The 22799-nt window shown below is 41.6% G+C and overlaps 1 protein-coding gene across 1 annotated transcript in view; it reads right to left on the bottom strand.

Moving 5' to 3' along the window:
• Nucleotides 1-526: 526 nt before the first annotated feature.
• Nucleotides 527-22799, bottom strand: part of LOC118769340 (mineralocorticoid receptor-like) — a 59843-nt gene continuing 37570 nt past the window's right edge. The window contains exons 3-9 of the mRNA XM_036516371.1: nt 21062-21198; nt 13229-13345; nt 10352-10669; nt 8949-9093; nt 6851-6981; nt 2048-2205; nt 527-1429 (exon numbers count right to left, since the gene is read on the bottom strand). Coding sequence (XP_036372264.1) covers nt 1274-1429; nt 2048-2205; nt 6851-6981; nt 8949-9093; nt 10352-10669; nt 13229-13345; nt 21062-21198 — 1162 coding nt within the window. The 3' untranslated portion in view covers nt 527-1273. The remainder of the gene's footprint in view (nt 1430-2047; nt 2206-6850; nt 6982-8948; nt 9094-10351; nt 10670-13228; nt 13346-21061; nt 21199-22799) is intronic.

The raw sequence follows: 22799 nt of genomic DNA, 5'->3' as shown, positions 1-22799 counted from the left end.
TGCTAAAGGAACACTCAGGGTGGTTGACAGATCGGTTTGCAGTATTCATGTATAACAAGCTTCCTCTGTACAGTATCTAAAAGTGTTATTGAATTGATGCCATTTACAGATATCTGCCTAGTACATTGATATACATTTGTTTCATATAGCATGTATAATATAGACTACTTACATTGTTAACTTTTGTAGGTTCCAGTGTTGATGTCATGAATGTTACAACACATGTTCAACAGGTTTTTTGTCTTTTTTTTTTTTTACAAAAACAGTATTTCCACATGTGCAGAAGCCTTCATGTCTGCTTTGAGAAATTGAGCAACTTGTTATAAAATTTTGTCTGAACTGGTTTGACAAAAACATTACACTTATAGAAATGGTTCTTTCATTTCTTCTGGAACCTCAAAATAGTCTGTTTCTGTTTCACAGAGCACTGATTTTAACTCAATTCAACTGAATAATTGACCATATGACTACAAATGGTAAAAATAAATTGCTCTTGTAAGTATACACAGTATCGCAGTGAAAGAGATTAATTATAATACAGTCACATTTCATGTCAAAAGAAAAAGCCCAGTTGAATATCTCACTGAAACCAGCTGAGTTTTGCAACTTCTTTTGTCCTACTTTACAATTATATATGGTGCAGTATGCATATTTGTGCATCTCCAGCCTCTTTCTGTGACTGTCTCAATTAGAACACACAGCGTTAGTACCACTTTCCCCTTCCTCTGGTATGTATATGCTCTGTTTGCATATCACTAAAAGCTTGCATGTTGTATTTTCCTCATAAATGAAGTGTGTGTGTGTGTGTGTGTGTGTGTGTTTGTTTGTAGGCATGTATGTTCCAATAATACTCCTGTAGCCCTTACTCAGATGTTCTTGTCAGATGTACAAATGTCCTGTATTCGGTCTCACACATTAAAGTGCTACTGAATGCTTCTTACTGAAGAGTTTCTGTGGCATAGACATTTGAAGGCCATGTATAACAGCAATAAGCCACAGTGACCAGTGTCAGTTTCCATGGGTAATTAAGGGATATGTCTGTGTGTGTGTGTGTGTGTGTGTGTGTGTGTGTGTGTACATGCGTGACAGTCTGTGGTTGACATATCAAGCAAACGTATGGCTTTCCATCCATTTAAAACATTGCCATCTTTGGGGTCAGGGCGCTATGCTTCCAAGTGTTCTTCCCGAATCTGACCGGGCAACAGGGCGCGGGCAAGTGTGCGGCAGGGACCCAGGTCACGCTAAGAGTCCTCCTGCAAGCAGCTCCTCTCCATCACTGCTTGTGAAAGTAGAGCGTGTGGGTCAAACCCGACTCCACCTTTGGGATCTGGTCGCTGATGATCTCCACCAGCATCTCCGGGAACTCCACCTTCAGGGCCTGGGATTCGCGGAAGGTGTAGAAACAGAAGTCCAGGAGATTCCCCACCAGCTGCACGGAAGACATTACATCACATTACATTCATTTAACAGACGAGTGACAAAGTACAAAAAGAACAAGCAATCATTGTTAAATCTGAGCAGAGCAGTCCTTCCTTCTATGGTTAGTCATGTTACATGCCTTTTACTGACACCTGGGAGAGGTCAGTAAAGTAGCCTTCATACTCAGCCATGTACAGCTTTGTATATTTAAACGTACATTTACTTGATTGACTGCACAGCTAAGCATTTCATTCCATTGAAAGTTCACCTCTTACCTGGTTATATGTAATCATGCAGTTAGCTATCACACCATTTTGATCCAAGATGCCACTTTGATTTTTACCAATATACTAAAATTGTACATGGAATAATGAGTTAAAACATATTTGACAGATATATTGGCAAAAACAATTTACATCATTTGAAGGTAGACAGATTTTTGTAGTTTCATCCAGAAGGGACCTCAGACTAACTCCAAGGTCACGGTTTCTGATAACACATATCCTGGTATTTTGATGCGTCAGGATCCTGGTGCCTGACCGAGACACACAATGTGCCAGTCTGATTGACAGAGGGAGAAACTGAAGCCTCTTGCTCAGGGTTGTGGCTTGTCTGGCATGTCACTCACATCGTGCATGGCGTCCAGTAGTTTGGTCAGCTGGAAGAACCTGTGCCAGGTCTGGCCAGAGCTGCTGGTGGCCTTTGCCACGGACCGGCGCAGCTCCTTGATGTAGTTCATCCTCATCTCCTCGAACGCCGGCTGGTTCCTCAGACCCTCCTTGGGAACTGCAGAAGGCAGACACACATTTTTGTTTGGAATTAATACTTAATACAGTCATGATCACAGAGATAACAGTACTAGTCCTCAGGGTGTGAGGGTGAGAACAGACAGAGTGCTTAAACATGCACACAGAGGCCCCTCAGATTTATGTGCCAGATGAACTGCCATTTGCTGCTTTGAAGGACTTCTGAAACAAGTTGTCAGTGATGTCAGTTTTATAGATGGGAATGATGAATATGCAAGCTCTAAGAAACAACTGGTATTCTTTGGTTTAAAAAAAGAAACTTTGTAATTTATAGTTTTGGGGAAACATAATTTAAACAATAATACCACATAATGGACGCTAATGAAATGTGATGGACATATTTTTCCTAAAGCCAAGAAAATTCCAAAAAAATCATGTCATTCAAGAGACACGAAATTATATATTTATAGTATATATGTATAAAGATATATATATACAATCCTGGAATTGTATATATATCTATATGCCTCCTAGCATGGAACTAGAGATACTATAACTTCATGAATGGTTTGGAAGACAAATTTTTTATGTGCATTATATTCAGAAAATTTTATTAGTGATGTACATAGTGAACTATTGGCACTTTTGGAACAAAATTTGTCGGGTGGAGGAAAAATGTTACTTTGTCATAAACTTAATTTTACTCAGTTTCAAGTTGGTTTTTATGAAATTTATAAAATTTGTTTTTTTTTCTTAAGATTTTAGGATAGTAGGTGCACCTCATGCAAGGTATAACTGACTATGGAGAAAATGCTGAATTAATTTAGGAATGATGGCACATGGTATTGACAGGGCCTTGGCGCCGGGGCTAAGTGAGTGGTGAAATGATGGCACAGTTTCCTGTGGAAAGATTGTAATGGTCTTGCATGCCTCGGAGGGGAAAGCCAGACATCTCAACAACTTTCAGGCACAGAACTATTTAGGGAAGAAGCACATCTCTACTTTTACTTTTTATTTTATCTCTACTGAGATTTGCAACATCCACGGTGCAATTAGTTCACTCTTCAAAAGCTTTCAGAGTGAATAACAAAACTGTATGGTAACAGTCTGTTACATTCAGTTAGTCTGGAAGTGGGTTAGATCTGGTAAAAGACTTATCTCATTAACAACAACAGAAAGATATCTTACAGCAAGGCAGTTCAGAAAGGTAGGTCGCTACATCAGGATTGACATCAAATGGCTTATGACAAACAGTAATCATCATATACTGAAAAGGCCATCTGTTTTAAATCGGTTTAAAACCCGCAGGTTGGTCATTCATTTTAAATTTATAATGTTGGGGTTATAACTGCATATGCCATTATGACTTGACCAGCAAACCCTCTTCCTAGGACAATCATGGGCTAAGAACCCACAAGGGTCACCTGCTGTCACAAGTGGTGCGGCCCACTCCTGTTTGGTTAAAAAAATCACTTGAAGCATTTAGCCACAGACATACCCCTTTAGTGACCTAAACAACAGACATTTTTTTTAACGGAAGAGTCCTGTTATAAAGCGTCAGTTCTGTGAAGTCAAATATCGGAAAGCAAAACATGTTGTTGACATGGAAGTACAGTCGGGCCCATATGTGTCCTGCACACCTGGTGGAACGACTACAGAGTTCCGTGTTCTCATAAAAAAAAAAAAAAAAAAAAACACAGACAGTAACAATGACGCACTGCACGGCCAAGGGACAGGGAGAGTCGCAGCCAGCATGTGATGTCCTTGCCTTCACCCCGCTGTCTAGCCAGAATGTGCTAAACTCCAACACATCCGTGCCTTTGGTGCCCCCCTCTCTGACCCACATAGAGCTCATTAGACAGCAGCTGGCATTCCGGTCTGCCCTGTACAGAAAGTGGGGCCATTAAGTCTGGGTAATTGGTGTCATGGGAATGCTCTACCCTGCAGGTAGCAGAACAGTAGTGGTGGTATGTCCTAATGGTTAAGGAACTGGAATGATAACCAGAGGGATTCAGGTTTGAAAAGGTACATAGTTTGCAGTGGCTGAAATGGCAACCCACAGTATCCTCTTCACTTTTTGGATTCATGTTTGGAGTTATAGGTGCTTCAAAAGAATAGATACCTACTTTATATCCCATTGAGACTCAAAGGCATTTTAAATTTGACTGTTTGCAGACTTTCAGCTTCTAGCTCCATGGTGCTGAGAGGTTTTTGGTGTTGGTTCAAAGCACAATAAAAAAATAATATAACCAGTGAAAGTGCAACATCCAGCACATAACTGCCTGAGAAAGTTTAATCACCACACAGAAAGGAAGGGAGGAAAGTTACATATAGAACAAGAAAGGTTGCGTGTATAAAAATCGTTATTTCTTGTTTGCTTCAACAAAATCGTTCTCTAATGCCTGAAGGCCAAAAACCTTGAATCTTGAAAAGTGGTTCAGCTTGCGCTAAGCTGTTTGACCCTTCCTGTGTCGACACAATAATCCGTTTGAAAACTTACATTCCCCGCATCCTGCACGAAACATGCCTGACCTCTCATGGCCTCACTGTCTCCACATCCACACCAGGGTAAACACCTGGCTAACCCTCACTGCTGTTGTTTTTAACCATTGGAAATAAAGCATTTTCCTGAACAAAGCAGTTATTGTGAAACCTGCCAGGAACCAGAGTTCATTTACAGCAAAGTCACAGATATTATAACTGTTTGAGCCTCCTCTGAGTGACAATAGGACTAATGTTAGGGGCATGCTATTGCCAACAAGGAAGGAGCTGCTCATTCAACACCTCACTGTGTTTATTCTACAAAGTAATGAATATAGAATGGTAAAGATGATAATAGATGAAAGACAGATGTATTTTATGAGTCAACAGTGCTCCTTGGAAAAACTGAACATTTCTTTACTCGAGAAATATATCCAAAGCTTGGCTTGGCTTGTGCCTCAAAGTGACTATGATCCATTCCTCAGAAAGAGAAGCTGTTGTTACCAAACACTCATCACCAGGAAAAGGGGTTCCTACCAGAGAAATACATGATTCTCAGCCTTTGAGCTATGTTTAACCAGCTGTCACTCTCCCATGGTTTATGGTTTTTTATCACTAGTTACATGGCTTTAACTGTTGAACTGTCTGAAACCTGCATCATAATAAGTTATCCCTTTTGGCCTCATCTCCTGTGAAAAAGACATGCAAATACTGTAATCTCATCTGGGATGTCCTGGTAAAAATACAGGTCAAAAAATAAATAAATTACAGAATTTACAGAACTAACATTTATTAATATTGATGAGTGTGAATACAAAATTCTGAGCTGCAGATAACATAATGAAATTTGCGTTTACAGTGTGATGTTTCAGGAGAACACTGAGAATGTGTGTGTGTGAGACGCAAATATGTTCAGTGTATTAATATGTATGAAATATTCTTTCATACATATTAATATACAGTATACTGTCTTCATGGTGCATTTAGGCCTCTGGTCTGAGTGTGCTGTTCATCACTGCAGTGTCACTGTGAATCTCATCAAGCAGAGACACTTAGGGCAGACACGCTCCTGCATGTTGTACCAGCTGCATGCAAGCAAACCAACAGCAAACCTCTGGGTTTGGAAAGTTCCATAATTCTGACTTTTAGTCCTTTATACAGTTTGTTGTGTGGCTTGATGCTTTGGAGATGGTGAATTAATCCTCCAGGATTCTGGTTCTTAACATGACAAATTTGGTATCATTATGTTGTTGTTCTATCCATTTATCTCAGTAAATGGAATTATTAAGTATGGCAAATATGACACATCGGTATACTGTGTTTTTGCAGAATGTAAACATATAAGCAAGTAATTAGAAACATTTTTAAAGATCCTCCAGTAATGTCATTATTAATGCAAAAGAAATCAGCTCCTAAACGACTTTGGTGAAGTGGTCTCTGCAGTAGCTGTAGCAGTATCTTCACAGTCATCTCCCTTGCTTCAGTGTGGTCACTGATCAATTGTGTCACATGACCACTAAGGTCCAATCAACTGCACTATACGTACAAAATATGAGTGCTCATGATTACTATTGATCGGGAACAGTAAAAGTCAGTAGCAAGTAATATTATTCTCACATACACACATATGCATAGAGAGCTGTATAAACAGCAGGGTCCATTCTGGCTCAGAGCTCACTGAGAAAGCCGAAGCCTCTCTGCAAGAGCTGAGCATGCTCCGTGCAGAGGGCCTGACAGCTTTAATAAATATCTCTATAAATCACAGTGTGGTTCACAGAGGCCAAGGCCTGGACCACCTCTCCATTCTCTAAACACCTCCCACTGCTAGCCCGGCTCAGACTCCTTGTTCGGTTACTTTCAGCTGGATACCATCCTTTTGTCCTTGCTTTTCTCATCTCCCAAACAACATCATTACGCAGAGGAGATTACTGCCTGTCATTGTTCCAGCAACCTCCTCAACCCTCTGCGAGCAACACAGAAGGCAGTACATACAAGACTGCTCTTTGATCCGTAGGGCAGGTAGGGCTTTCAGAGCGGTGCAGTTGACTCTCCATTCTTTGTCAAGACCCCCCCCCCCCCCTCCCACCTCCCCCGGGCTAATAATGCGTGTTCACATTGCAGATAGTCTTTGAGAGGAGGTAATAACGCGTGTCCTTGTGGAGCGGGAGGGGATAAGACAGGGACGGCTCGCAGAGCTGCCTCACCTGTGCTCAGCAGCAGCAGGACCTTCATGGAGAGGAACTCCTCGTACGTCAGCTGCAGGCGGACAAACTCCTGGCTCACCTGCCGCATGCCCACGCACAGCTCGTACATGGCCGACTGCTGCATGCGCTGTCTGCGGGATCAAAAAGACAGTGATTACCGCACGGTTAACACATTACGCGGAGAGGGGACAGTGATTACAGGAGAGAGCGTTTCCTAACCCGTGCTCCTCGGAGCTGAAATTCACATATTAGAGTCATTTACTGGTTGTCAGGTGATCCGAAACCTAGTCATGCGAAAGACCTGGCAAACATGAAAACGTTAGGCCAAATCCCTCGAGAGAGTCAACAGATGAATCATATCACAGGAGATCTGAAAGTTTTCAAAGAGATCAGGGGAAAAACGCTAATGCTGAGAGTCAGTGGAAAGATGATATAAGTGATGTAAAGTGTCAGGGGACTGGTGGGTTTGGACCCACAGCTTTCAGTCCTCACAATGGCAACCACAAATAAATCAAATGCAAGCCCCGAAGCCCATCTTGAAAGGGCCCAGGCTTACATCTCAGGCCACAAACCACATCATTACAGACACAGCCACAGAAGAAGATACAGTACACAGGCTCTGTGTCTCATTCTGAAAGAATATTCAGGCTCTGTGTCTCATTCTGAAAGAATATTCAGTGTTCATGCTCTGGATCTTACACAGAAACAGTTTACATGGCCTGTGTCTCCTTCTAAGCGAGTAAACATGCTCCGTAGTTCACTCTGATACAGTGTAAATGTTCAGTGTAAACACAGGTTTTCTTTCCCACTCTGATACAGTACACAAGCTGTGTTTCTCACTCTTACATAGTGTACAGGCTCTGTTTCTCACTTGGATACAGTACACAGGTTCTGTTTCCCCCTCTGATGCAGTACACAGACTCTCTTTCATTCTAAGACAGTACACAGACTTTGCTCTGGGACAGTGCACTGCAGACAATAGGGGTGCTCCACTCTGTAAACAGCTGGGGTTTTTTTCTCAACAGATAGAAGGGGTGTACCACTATGAGGACAGCACGGTGTTCCACAGTAAATATCTATCTCGATAAATGACAAACACCTCTAGACCTCCTACCTCATACGTCATCCATGTGAGCTCAACAGCACCCCTTGTGACTGACGTGCAAGTAGTTGAAGTGTTCTACAGTTAGTGTCTGGGTGACCTTCATCAGGAAATGCAAGACCTCTTGACACATAAGGACATATTAGGTCATTTAAAGGCATGCATGTACTTAAATAACCTTTTTAATTTTAAAAGAGATAAAAATCTATGCAATAATGTACCGCATATAAATAGTCTTTACAGTAGAAATTTAAATAGTTAAAGATTTCTAAAAATATATATGTATATGACAGTCATTTGGTATTTTATTTATATACATATGTTACATATTCCAGAGGTATGTTTCTGTGAATTTTTATTTTATGTTTACCATGAACAAAATACCTATTTATTCACATAAGAGGCTATGTGTGTTCTTAATGAAACCCTTTCGAGTAAAATGAAAAGTGTTTAGATATAAACTGGGTGCAGTTCTATAAGTGACCTGCAGGGGCCAGTCTCTTCTTACATCCTTTCCTTCCTCATCAACTCAGCATGGCCCCATCACACATTCCCCAGTTTTCTCACAACGCCGCTGAACATGGCACACCTCCCCAGTGCTTTTCCTCTCCAAATGTATTACAGCGGATCACTCGCTCCATTTCCTTCACTTTCTGCTTTGATCACAGGCACATGATTGAGGAACAACGCCAGTGTGTGTAAATGCTTCCTCTTGGAAGAGAGTTCATTCAGGAACAATGGGCCCCGTTATGATGCCATAATCTTCGTAGTTGAAAAAAACAGCACTAAGATTCCAAGGAGCTTCAACTTCTCAGTATTCTCACACCTTCTGAATTCTGGCGTTCAAGTGACAGACTGGCAAATAGTTTCATGAATTACTCCAAGACTTGTGTAGTATGTGCAAATATTGATCCACATTACCGCGCAGAGCTGACTAGCTTTTTAAAATACGGTGAAATGTCTGAAATATGACGTGCTGTGTGCGTCACAACTTACTCGTTGAAGACGAGATCGGGAGCGAAGTAGAGCATCTGTCCGTTGGTGTGTTTGTAGGACCTCCAGCTGAGGGCAAAAGATGACAGGCACATCCAGGAGTACTGTATCAGGGTGATCTGATCCTCGATGGGCAGGCTTCTGAACCCTGGGGGAAGAGGCACAAAAAAGGGGCAAGAAGAGTTTGAAAACAGAGGTCTGGGGGGGGGGGGGGGGGGGCAGTGTTGGTGACATGGAACCTTGAGACTCATTTCTGAGTCCAAACATAAGAGAAAGCAGGAGCGTGAGCGCTCCCTCATTTCCAATGGGAGTGACTTCACTTACGCATTACTTACATTGGAAAATGGCCAGAGGCATTCTAATCTGTTTATGCACTGTAAACTGCTGCGGCGACTGTTAAGACCTGGTTTTACATGATCCCCCTCCAGGGCTACATCTATCATCCCGTTGTCTGCATTGCAACATGAAATACAATTTAGGGCCGATAACTCACCCAAACCATGAAATGTTTCACATGTGATATCATTAACACCGTGCCCTTAGTTTAATGTTGTACAGCCCCAGTACTCAAAATTCACTCCCTGTAGTTTTGAAGAGCAATCTGAATAAATTCAAGTGAATCCCATTTTATTGCCAAATGACCTTTTCTTGAAATAAGAGAAGGCAGATAAATGTTATATGCTTGCATTTAAGGGAAAGAGTAAAAGTTTCAGATGAGTCATGGAGTTCCAGCTCTGTCTGGGCCGCTCACAGCAGGTATAAAGTCCTTCCACACCTACAGCAGCCTAGGCTAAATTCATTTGAAATTAACTTTGCTCTCTGCAATATGAACACCGTAGGCTGAAGACATGGTGCTTCTGACTTTAGCTAGATATATTTTCTGACCTGCTGTTGCCATGGTCTATTTATACAACCGGATAGAGCTAGCAATCACTGTGAAAAGTACTACATATTTATGATAAAGAACATTGGACCTCTAAGAAAAATGGAACAGAAAATGTCCATAGGATTTAAAATTTAGGAACTAATAAAACTTAATTTTCATGTGTGGACATATTTCTGCAGTCTGGTGCCTTAACTAAATACTGTATACTGTTGCTGTAGTAGGTTCAATTTTTCCTTAAAAAATTAAAAAGAGAGATAGAAATAGTTTTACCATTGGATTCAATTGATTGGATTCAAAAGGAATATGATACAAGAACTGCATGACGTATTTTTGGTTTAACAGATATCTGCTGATATATGACAGAGAACTGCTGGAAGACAGGGCTTTTACATCTATGGTTTTTCATACATTTTTTGCTGAATGCATACAATCTATCACAATTTAATGACCCACACAGGGCCTGGTCACTGAGAAAATTCCACGAAAAAATGCATCACACCTCAGTGAACCGAACTCTGACCTGGAAGTACTTTGGCCCACTTGACGACTCGGATCATCTGCTTGCCGGCGAGCTGGTTGAGGCTGGACAGGAGGTGGTCGGTGGTGTCGGGCTGCGTGTTGTCGTAGCCGGCGTACACCACCTCCGGCTCGATGAGCTCCAGGACACTGCAGATGGACGGGGACAGGAATGGCGTGACGCTGGGTATGTGGGGGACCAGGGCGGCGGCGGCGCTCAGCTCCTTCTCGGAAGCCAGGTACACCTGGCCTTCCTTGGAGCCCTGCAGAGACGTCTCCTCGTTCACTCCTTTCAACTTCCCCAGCTTTTTGGACTTTCGAGCTGCAAGATCAAAACACACAGACATGTTGTGCTGAGCCCAAAATAGAAGGAAAGGACCAAATTCAAAACTTGTCTCAGAAGCAACCCCCCCCCCCCTTTTAACAGTAAAGATGCTGTGAAAATATCCTTATGTATTTACATAATGCCAGTTTTCCAAAATGTTTTCATATGACCTAACAGTGACCTAACTATGAAACGTCTGCTAAATTGCAAATATTACAAAACTGAGTTTAACATTTGACTGAAGAAAGGTATACATGTAAAAAAACATGTTTATAATGTATAAAATGTTGAGTAGTATTTGTAGAATTTCTAGAAAAAACACAGATGTTTCATTGATACATTTGTCTTGAAAACATTTCTGAATGCTTACATTTCTATGTAGTTAGCACTTAAGATTAGATTAGACAGATCAGAGACTTGTAGACATGTACAAGCAACATGACAATCAAAAGAAGAACAGCCTTTTCAACATGCCGCCCTTGATTAAAATGTGATCCTGTAACACTGAGAATTATTAGAATAGATATTATTAATAGATATTATTCTAATATCTTAGAATTATTTTATTTTTTTGACAAACATTGCTCTATGTAAATCCCCACTGTGTGCTAAATACAGAGAAAATCAGACATGGATTAAATGTCATTATCAAATGGGTTTCCTTGGAGATAAATACGCTTAACTACACATTTTTGCAGATATGGAACAGCCTAACTTAAATTAAAGTCTACAGAACTGCAAAATTAAACCCCATGTATCCTCTATGACATTCTCAGAAATTACATTTCTAAGAGGTGATGAAAGTGAATTGAAATAAAATAAGACAAAACTTTAACAATAGCAAAAATTCAGCGTTTGCAGTATATGTGCAGGTTTTCAAAGGTAACTGTAACTAATATTCGTGTAGTGTTTTACCTCATCAGAGGGTTTCAGAGAAAACACAGCCAACCTGAGGCAGTAAATAGAGATTGCTGGGAGCTCAGACAGAGTTGGGATTTTACAACAAGAGACGGTAAAGCTGGTCAGATATGGCCAGATACGTGGAGTTGAGCAAAGGCCCATGGTTACGAAGCTTGTGGAAGGGCCAGCAACTCCTGCTTAAAAGTAAATGTTTGTTATTTTTTACATTTTTTTAATCTGTTTCCATTAGCAGCAGTTAATGTTTGTCTCTTCATCGCCTTCAACCACTGACTAAAGGCTCCAAAATTTAGAGACACGTCCTTTTTTCTGTATTAACTTCTCCAGACCCATGTCGGTTGTTTCCACCTGCGGGCCCTGTCAGTGGAGCTGTGTTTACGACAGGATGGGTCCTGTTTGTGTGACACAACAGAGCCTCTAAAAGAGTGTATCCAGTGGAAATGTTCCACAGAACTCTTTCTGCCTGGCCTCCATTGATGTGGCGGGCTGATGTCAACTGAATCCTCTAGAACCCTTCCAAAACTGAATGGCACACACTGAGCCAACTGTAACCTTGGGCACAGGCTGTGTTCCGAGTTCTGGTCCACAGCCTTTAGAACTCATCATATATTCCACACAGGTGTGCCTGACAGCAGAGCTCTCTCATGTCCACCCTCCCAGAGTTAAATTCTATTCAGTACAGTTGTTTATACATATTATATGAATACATGTACGTATGTATGCATGTGCATCTGTTTTCATAATATAAATACATATATTGTGCTGTTTTGCACGCTACACTGATTACAATCACACTTTGCCTCTGAATTCCACTTCCAATGACTGTAGCAGTAGCAGTTCTGCAGCATGAAAGCACAACTTCTCTGTTGCTGATTGGTTACTGATCATGTCTTTGTGCTTTCCCTCTCAGGCGAAGTCATCTGTGTTAAGCGTTAGTGAACCTGAATGAACTTCTGCTTGAATGTAAACATGATATCATGTTTAGATATCATTTAGATATCATTTACTATAATGGAGGGGGAAATGCTGTGATAAGCCAGCTTGCATACTTTAACTTGCTCAGGTTTTTTTTTTTTTTTTTGTACAGTTCTGTTTTTCGACTGTACATTGCACATGAAAACAGTCTTTGCAGAGACGCGTATCCAGGAACGCAGATGCAAAGACAGATGCAAAATGGCATTTGTGAAAGTGCTGGCTGCAGTAACACCTGCCTTCGTGTCTCGTTCAGTGAACTCTGCAGCTGTGAGAGGAACGCAACCAAATATATTGTGAAGACACCATCAGATCGGATAGAGGAGCTTTGGTGAAATGTTGTGACTCAGACATAAACAGGCCAGGCCACAGTCACACACGTTTTATCTCATTCCCTGTGAAGTTGCACCAAACCAAAAATCCATACTCCGACCTGATCCATCTGTCCTTCCAATTCCTGAGACACACGGTCCAAACCCGTAAGTCAAATGGACTACATGAATATAGATCGTATCTGTATTAGTTCGATGGATCCCATTTCCTGTCTCTCTGGTCCCTTGTTGTCTGTTCTGTGTTATTGAATTCAGATGTTGACAGAGAGCACACTGCAGCTGTATGCTGGTGTGTTTTTGACGGATGGGCAGAAGGTGTTGTTGACTCCCATACCTCCGAGATTCATTCCTGCCTGAAGACACTTGCGGACTCGGCAAGCCGGGCAGTTTTTCCTCCGAATTTTGTCAATGATGCAGTCGTTCCGTCCGGCGCAAAGGTAGTTGTGCTGACCTGTAACGAGGCAGAAGGATGTCAGCATTGTGAGAGCCAGGCTCAGACACACGGCCTGCTGTGAAAGGCACAATAACAGCGGAGCAGAGAAATTACATGTCTATCAGTGAACAACGGCAAACTCCAAAAGAGAACACGTTTAAATATTTACAACACTGCAGCAACCTCAGGGGGTCAGTCGTGATGGTAAGAGTGAACCCTGGCCTCCAGAGTAATAATGTTACTTCATTGCTCAAAGGATTCACTTCCATGGTACTGCTGTATACAGCTGCTACAGGCCTTGTGCATGCTAGTTCATTCCCCCCTTTAAAAACAGGCTGCTTCTCTTCATGATCTTTGCCTATTTCAGTGACAATGACACATGAAGCACAAATCATGCATTAAAATATAACTAAACATCATGTGTAAAACTGTATTTATAAATTACCAAAACTGTTGTGTTATCCTATACCCTGACGTACCCATTTTAACCCATAGTACTATTTACGGAAATCAGCAGTAATACTGTTGAGGGTTAATGGGAAAAGTTATGTGGGAAATGCTGTCTTTGTCAGGGGTGGTCCGCCCTCCTGCACATTCTGTGTTCCTGTTCCCTCTCGCTTCCTTTTCCACCTTTGTGGGTGGCTGAAGGAATGGAAGAAACTGCAGAGGAGGTTTACCTTTCAGCCATTAGGATGTACACAGCATATGCATCATTTCTCCTGGTTTGTTTTCACAGAGACTCTTTGAAACGAATCACTGAATGACGATGAACAAAGACAATACTTTACTTTACTATGACTATAGTACAAGGCATTCTGAACAGTTACCCTAAGAAATTTGTGTGCTTCAGTGGCAGATTATGAGTGAGACGCTGAAGAGGACAAGAGGGTACCTTAAATTTATGTTTCTTGAAACTGTATCCCTTCTTGATGATTAACAAGCTTTCCAATTTAATCATTTTAATAAGTTTACCCATAATCAGCTCGTTCCTCTTCTGTTTGTCTGAAGTGACAATGTTTCTTTGTTCAGTTCACATAAAATCATAAAATATGGCAAGGCCGTTGTTGCACTGAATATTTTTGTCACAGCAAAGAAAACAGATCAGTTTTAAATTAATGCCAGCACGTTAGCCCTCTCAAGCAGAGTGTATACACAGGTATAAAAATAACAGTCTCGTTCTCGAAACCCCAAAACCTTTTGATTAATTTTTTTCCCCTCATTGCTTCTTTTAGGAACATGTTTGCTTTGTTGTGTTCAGTGAGTCTCTGCCAGCTCTCCTCTCTGACTGTTTATTCTGCTAACGGCTTTTTCCTATTGTGCTCTTCAGAGGCGCTCTGAGACAAATGGGGAAAAAAAAGCAGAGGGATTAATTAACTTAATTAACCACAGAAGCTAAAAACAAAGTTCCACTTTGGGACATCATTCTGACCCAAAAAAAAAGAGGTAAGATACAAAAGCTTTTTTTTTTAATTTTGACCATTTTTAATTATGTGTGCATGAAATGTGAAGACACAATTAAGTGAAACGCAGTCAGCTTCTGATGGATGATAACATCTCCTAAAACTGGAAAGCTAGACAAAATCACAAAGAACAATCAAAAACAGGTTCAGGTCCCACTTCTTGCTCACGGGCTTATATTGACGTGGTGATTGATATATGGGGATTGACATTGTGACAATAATTGTAATGAGCTGAGAACGACTGGCACGCCACCTACCCGAAAGCTAATGAAACAAGCTCTCGTTTGAGGCCCGTTGTACGGCTGTAGCCCTGCAGGACAGAGAGCTACACGCCCACATTCTCTCGGAGCCAGGACTGACCTCAGGACAGCGAGCCGCACGCCCACACTCTGCTGGAGCCAGGGCTACGCGTCTCCATCAAACACTGGGTCTTTCTCTGCGCGTTCGGAACCCGCAGAGTTCAGACGAATTTCACGAGAGCAGCGGCGGAGGAGAGCGCAGAGATTCGGGGAATCATTCTCTGGGTTTAACTGAAACAGGCTGCGTCTGGAGGCAGGCGAAGGCTGTTTGGTAAGGACGAGCGCGCGCCGCGTCCGTCTGTCTGACGGGGGGCTGGCGAGAGCCAAGGGCCAGCAGGAGGAACAGTCAGAGCTCAGACGCTATTTCTGTCCGAGTCACATGACCGTTACATAAGGCCATTTTTCCTGCTCTAAAAAACATTAAACTGCAACACAGGAAACACAACGCAGCCCCGCGTTCTGATCAAGAGCAAAGTCAATGGAGATAAATCTGCAACCTCTCTGAAGAGTCCCCCTCCTTCCCCTCAATCTGGTTAATTATTGTCAGCAACAATTGTACACTCATGCATCATCAAACTTCCTGTGTGTGTGTGTGCGCGCGCGCGTGTGTGTGTGTGTGTTTGTGTGTGTCTGTTTTTCACAACGTTTGCTCAACATTTGTTCACAGAGGGTGAACTCACTGATAAGGGGTAGCTTTTCCCCGGATTACTCATGTGCATTTCATATGGATTGGGAAACTATTTGTTATGAGTTCTTTGTAAAAATGCTTGTTTGCGGTGTACTCACCCCCCCCACACACACACCTCCCACCCCCACCCCCAATCCCCACACACACATAACCTTTCATAACCACAAGTCAGACATTGCTCAACTTGATTACACATAGCATTAATGGGAAGTTAAGACAATTACCCATTACTCTTTCAATACATATGTACACTTTTTCATAATTTAAACATCACAAGAAAAAAACTGAAAATCTTATGTAATTTTTGAAACTCTGATTAATCTGAAATAAATCAGTCTGCAGTCTCAATTCTACAAAAAAGTGTGTTGATCCAGTGAACTCGGAGTGCACGTTTGCACTTTCCTGAATGGACCGATGACTCCTTCTACCCAGTAACATCAGCCTCTGGCAATCGAACGCAGAGATAGAGAAGAGAAGATTAGAGAAAGAGAAAATTCTCAGAATAAGAAATCCTTTTGGAACACAAATACAAGACTTCAGTGTTCTGACTACAACATTCAGTGCTCCCTGGTGAAGCTGGGACTGCCACATGTAATGATCTGCCAAAACACAGCGTCTTTTTGGGCTGCGCCGGCCTTTGCAGAATCATGAACTCACTTTTCATACTCCGGCCTGGCTCCCATTTCATGAAAATATCTTTTCGCATTTTTCATATTGTTCCCCAATATTTATCTTAATTTTACATCTTGGTAAAGCGCTGTCCTTGAAAATGTTGTGATAGTCCCATTGTAATTATTCCACCATACAAACAACAGAATCCAAGGTTTTTTTTTTCCTCTCCCATAAAAGATTCAAGAAGATGGAGAGGTTGGAAATGAAATACAACTGTAAGGTCATATAATACATATGTGGCTCACATTGCATTCCTGAGTCATCGTTGCTGGTGTTAGGTAAAATACGAGCTGCTTTCCGATTCTGTGATTAACAAGAGAATTGGAGAAACAAAAGAGCCTCGGCTTGACATCAAAGGAAACTGACTTCTGTACACTGAGGATTCATGGATTTTCAATGGTGTGTTTTTCCACTCCGCAGATGTAAACACCTCTCCCTTGAAAACTCCCCAGCAGCTGCATCCACAGATCCACCGAGGTTCAAATGCAGTTTTCATAATTCAACATCAAACCAGCAGAATAAATCATTTCAGAAAGTTGGATATTTCCTCATTGTATCAGGGTCAGTTCTGCTGCTTGTTTTGTATTACCTTGCTGAGGTAGATATTTATCTAGCTTTTATCTATGTATCTAGCTTACAACATCAGTATCAGTGGACTTAATACAGAACAAACCACATCAGGGTCTTGTGTGTCTATGTATCTGCATCTATAACCCTGTCTTACCTAATGAATAACTGTTTGTCTGAGGCTTCCCGCCTACTGTCCAACATCACCTCCTCCTCAAGAAAATATTCATTTAAAAGCCGTATCACAACTTACCAACACACAAGCTAATGGTATTACAGGTGAAAGACAACTGTAATTACATATTGGATGTAAAGATCAAGCCCAAACTGCCAGTCATGAGCCTAAAGCAACTTCCCTTTAACACACAATCTACTTTCCAAATGTCTCTTATATTATATATACCATATTTTCATTCATCTTTCATATCCATGGTCTTCTGAGTAGCTCAGTGGTGAAGACGTTCACCCTGAACACAAGCTGAGCTCCATGGTGCAGGCTTGATCCCAGCTTGCAGCAGGCTTGATCTCAACCAATGATGGCCAGGAGCCCACAGTGGTGGAACAAACTGGTTTAATTTCGCCAGGAATAGGGCTGGGTTTGCCAGTAAGGGCTGCTCATCTCACTGATCTCAGGCATCCTATGATTCATCAGGTTTCTATGAAATGCTGTGATGTCAAAAGAGTAACGCATGTACATGAATTGCAACAGGGGAACAAAGACCCAAACATCCTTTTAGGACATGAATCTGCTGTTATTGGGAAACCATCAAAAAAGAGCTTTATCAATTGGAAAACAATCTAGGATTCAAATTCATATTTTATGACACATTCCACAGCAGAAGCATTAACCGGATTTGCAAAGAGGAGTGAGAACTACAGCAACAAAAACAACTGTATTGCCATTAAAATCAACCTACAGTTGAGAACAACACCTCTCAGCTCACGGCAGTGTGGTGTGCTGGTAAGGCCCAAGGCTTACAACCCAGAGGTTGCAGGGTTGAATCTCAGGTTGAGCACTGCTGTTGTGCCCCAGAACATGGTGCTCATCCAGAACTGCTTCAGTAAATACTCAGCTATATAAATTGACAATATGTAAGCTATACAAATCACTGTGTATGTACAAACATGTCTGTGAAGCAAATACAGTTAATGTAAAAAGTTCTATTACACACAATGTCAGAAAACTGATATGCCGTGTCAGACAACTCACTTATAACATATACTCACATATAACATAGCATCAGATACCCTCCATCTCATTTGCTTAAACACAAAGGCACATCCTCTCAGCATTCTTACATTTTGCATTGATGTCAAAGAACAGTTATCACCTAGGAGGCGTAAGAGATCACAGATAATTAAAACATTAGTGCCTGGGGCGTGAGTGACACAGGTCAGATCAGGCCAGGGAGAATTAAGGACACCGTTAATCTGTCTCACCATATTGTAATCACCGTCCAAACTACTCTTTCTACTCCCACGGCACTTCCATCTAGGGGATGCTGCAGTGAGATTTGGAGGTCTTCAGGCGAAGGCATGCCTGGGCAAGCCTTCAGGAAGCACTGTGATGGAGTCTGGAGCTCCTGGCATCTCTGGGTGAGAGACCGTTCGACCAAAAGAAGGGCTGGCACCATCAGGGTTTTACCCAATGGCATGGACACAGAGTAAAGAAGGCTGCTTTCTCATGCTGGGAGTTCCCCTGATGTTCACTGGGTGGTGGATACAGGAGGCATCACATACACACAGACATTATTCCCTCTGGTGTGGTACTCCTGATGGAGTGCAAGTGTCCAAAAACTATACTTTTTAATTTGAAGAGTGAAAATGAAAAGAAATACGGGGCAGCAGTGTGGTGTGGTGGTAAGGAGCAAGGCTCACAACTGAAAGGTTGCTGGTTTGAGTCCCTGCTGGGGCACTGCTATTGTACCCTTGGGCAAGGTACTTATCCCACCACTGCCTCAGTAAATATCTAGCTGTATAGCTGGATAGTGTATCAAAACTGTAACCACGCTGTAAACTGCTCTGGATAAGAGCTAAATGATAATAATGCAATGAAATGTAAATATCACATCACTTTTCAAAAAATGGCTGGTAACAGCATGTGCTATGGTAACAGCTTCTACCTGTACAGAAGACGCCACAAGGATCTCTGCCCCCACAATGACATTTGCTTTCGACAGACTATTAATGCCATTAATAGATATGGTAACCAAAGGGGTAAACATGGAACATGAAGTTCACACGCCAACTGCCGATTCAGCTTGCTCTCTTCTTGATTGAGATCTCAGTGGCTAAGCGTAGCTGAGCATGACTGTCAGTACCTGGACAGATGATGCTCAGGGAAATCTAACTGCTGTCGAAAGTGATGCTGGTTAGCTAGTAGGTCATTCTTCCTTAGCTGTCAAATGACTCCTTTGTACAACTGCAGTGATGAGGACACTGAACTGCAGGCTATGTGATCATTCAAATGAGAATTTTAATTGAGGTCCAGAGTAACTCTGGTCATTAAAAATCCCACGGTGCGTATGCTGCAAGAGTAAGTGCATTCTGCGTCCTGGCCAAATTCCAAACTCAGCTCACTAAAACAGACTTCTTATTCCTTTCCTACAGTTGAATGGTTGCATATTCCCTTGAACCGCCCACCCTGAACCCCCGGGTAGTTGCTGAAAAAGACAAAATGACTCCTCAGTGGACCTGACTGGTTAATTCGGGGAAAACAAATAATAAAGAGCAGGGAGGTTTTTTGACATTGTAATTTGTCTGAGTCAGTATATTGCTAGGCCTTCCTTCTTTGGAGGGAGCAAAAATAGCTCTTTCCCCCGGAGAGGACAACGCCAACAGAAATTAAGCAATAGCTGTGCTAATTCCCACCTGTATCCTTGGCTGTGTCCTGCAGTCTCCTCTCATATATCATGGACTGAACACTTTTTTTACCACAGAAAGGAGGAAGCAGATTGTCAACTAATGTCCCTCCTGAACTCCAGATCTCAGTGCTGACTCATCGCTTTAGAAGCAAAACCACTCTATCTCTCCCTCTCTCTCTTAACCTATCTCACCTCACCATCCTTCCATCTATCTCTATCTTTTTTTCATACTTCCGTCACTGCTGCTGTACTGAGGTCAGCTGAGGTAGCCGAGCCAACAGTATGCATCACTTCTACTGTACAGTCTACACAATACCGTAGGTTTAGGGTTCAGAGTAGATTGTATCTCAGTGTCCATGGATAGCGGTAAGCCCGTAAGTACATCTTTATAAAGGACAGAATACTATGGCATGCCTAGTAACTTACTTAGAAATAATAAATTGTTCTATGTTATGAGTGCACAAGCCATCTGTCATTGAAGCAGAGGGAAGATTACAGAACGTTAATAACCAGAGAGGCTTCTGGTCTCTGAAGTGAAGTGCTCAAAACTGACATCATCCCAAAAAAAAAAAGTTAAGCTTTTTCTTCACTTTTTATCACATGAAAATCACACTGCTATTGGTGATATTATGCCAGATTTGTGAATTATTTCACAATATTTGTTTTTTTTTCAAGCTGCTAATGAGCTTCAATATTTATCCACACGTATGAACTAAAATATAGCTCAGGCATTATTATTTGGAGACAGACATAGCTAATTATGACCTAGCTAATCTTTATAGCTAACTATCAGATCCACACCTAGCATTACTGGTCTGTCCGACATATGGACTGAACTTGGACTGTCTTTATGACCAGTGTAGCATTATTTTGTAAGACTACGAGTTAAATACAGATTCAGTTTTATGTACAGCAGTGTAACATAGTGATAAGGAGCATGACTCACAACAGAAAGATTGCTGGTTTGATCCCCCACTGGGGCACTGCTGCTGTACCCTTGGGCAAGGTAGTTAACCCCGGATTGCCTCAGTAAATATCCAGCTATATAAATGGGTAACATGTAAAAAATTGTAACCTATATAAATCATTCTGGATAAAAGTGTTTGCTAAAATGCCAATAATGTACATTATCTGTAAATGCCTGCTAGCTATGAGCAGTGTTTAAACAGAATATAAATACATACCTTCCACGGCTCTTTTGAAGAAGACCTTGCAGCTGCCACAGGTTACAACTCCATAGTGACACCCTGACGCCTCGTCTCCGCACACCAAACACACTTTGGCTGAAGAGGAGCCGATGGATGTGTGCCTTAAAGATGTGCTGGAAAGACAACACAGGGCCACAATTCAGACTTTCAGACACACAATCTCCCAAGGAAGATAAAAAGAGCCACTAAATATTGATCTTCAAGCATTTCAGCAGCTCCATGATTTAAGGTGCCTGAGACCTTAAAAGTTGTGAGACGTTGACAATTTAACTATATACAGAAACACTGCAATAAGGTCATCTGTCGGGAACAAAATATCACCAGAAGCTTCTCTTATGAGTTTTGAAAGGAGACATTCTTAAACCCTTACACAAATATTTGAGCATAATCTTCCAGGCTGAAACAGAGGAAAACAGAAAATAGAAACCCTTTTATTTTATTTATGCCTTTCTCCACCCTGATTGCTAGAAGTATCTATAACATCTTGATACAATAACTTTGACTGACTTGACAGCTCAGACTGAATTGGTCCCTGTGTTTGGATAACTATTTGCCTTGATGTTACTTCTGCCATTACTAACGAGTCTCCTAACGAGAATCCAATGTTAGAGATATCACTGTGTGAGAGGTAACACAGTCAGGGAGATAACATTGTCAGCGTGAGATAACACTGTGTGAATGATAAATGACTGTGAGAGATAACACAGTTGACAGCACAGTGCGAGATAAAACAGTGAGATACAAGGCACAGTTTGAGAGTACAAGTCAATGTAGCTTAAAGGTGCACACTGGAAGAAATAACAACACGTGAGAGATAAGTGTGAGATCTACTGCACAGTAAGAAATAACAGAGTATAAATTACAGTGTAACGCAACACACAGTGAGAAATGGTGTAGAGTGAGAGATAACACCGTGGAAGAAGTAACAGATTATTTAGTCTGAGAGTTGATACAGTGTGAGAGACGCAGAATGATTGATAGCACAGTGCATCACTGTTGCTTCAGTGGTTAATGAGGCACTCCACGCTGTGGAGGATGGATTATATTGAGAGCTGAATACAGAGCATTTATCACCTGAGTGTTGAGGTTGTGTTTTCCGTGTGTATCATTAACCACAGAGTGTCCAATGAGCATCCATTCCCGCTCAAGGACCCTGCTTCTCTATTCCTCTGAACTGTGAAGGCCTCTGGATTATACGTGAATATGAAGGCTGTAGGCAGCCTATATGAATATAATAAAATGGAAAACTGTGCTATTAATGACTTTAATGGAGGTTCAATTGTTAGCTTGAATAGCTTTCCATCAGTAATTAACAGCAAAATCACAAAGGCTTTTAGCACTTCTGCAGCGGTAAAGAGAGGGAGGGAGATATCCTTTGCGTGACATGCCCTCCAGCTGAAACACAAATAGTAGAAAATGGACCATGCGCTCCAGATAGCTTGTCTGATTCAGCAGAAAACAGCCTAAACCTGACACACTTTCAGGGGAGCATGCACAAGGATACCTTTTCTGATGACTGAAAGTGACCCTTTCCAAAGACACAGAGAGCATAATTTCACCTGCATGAAAAAAAAAAAACTTGCTCTGACTGTATATCTCTACACCAGCTTAATTCATTAATAGGTGTTATTCTAAAACCAAACCATTCATTTATCAATATTGCTGATGTGCACATAATTAATGTAAAAGCGACGGCTTATGAGTGGATGTGGCA

This window comes from Megalops cyprinoides, chromosome 22 (genome assembly GCF_013368585.1).
Source record: "Megalops cyprinoides isolate fMegCyp1 chromosome 22, fMegCyp1.pri, whole genome shotgun sequence".
NCBI classification, from domain to species: Eukaryota; Metazoa; Chordata; class Actinopteri; order Elopiformes; family Megalopidae; genus Megalops; species Megalops cyprinoides.
This window is presented reverse-complemented; position numbering and strand designations above follow the sequence as displayed.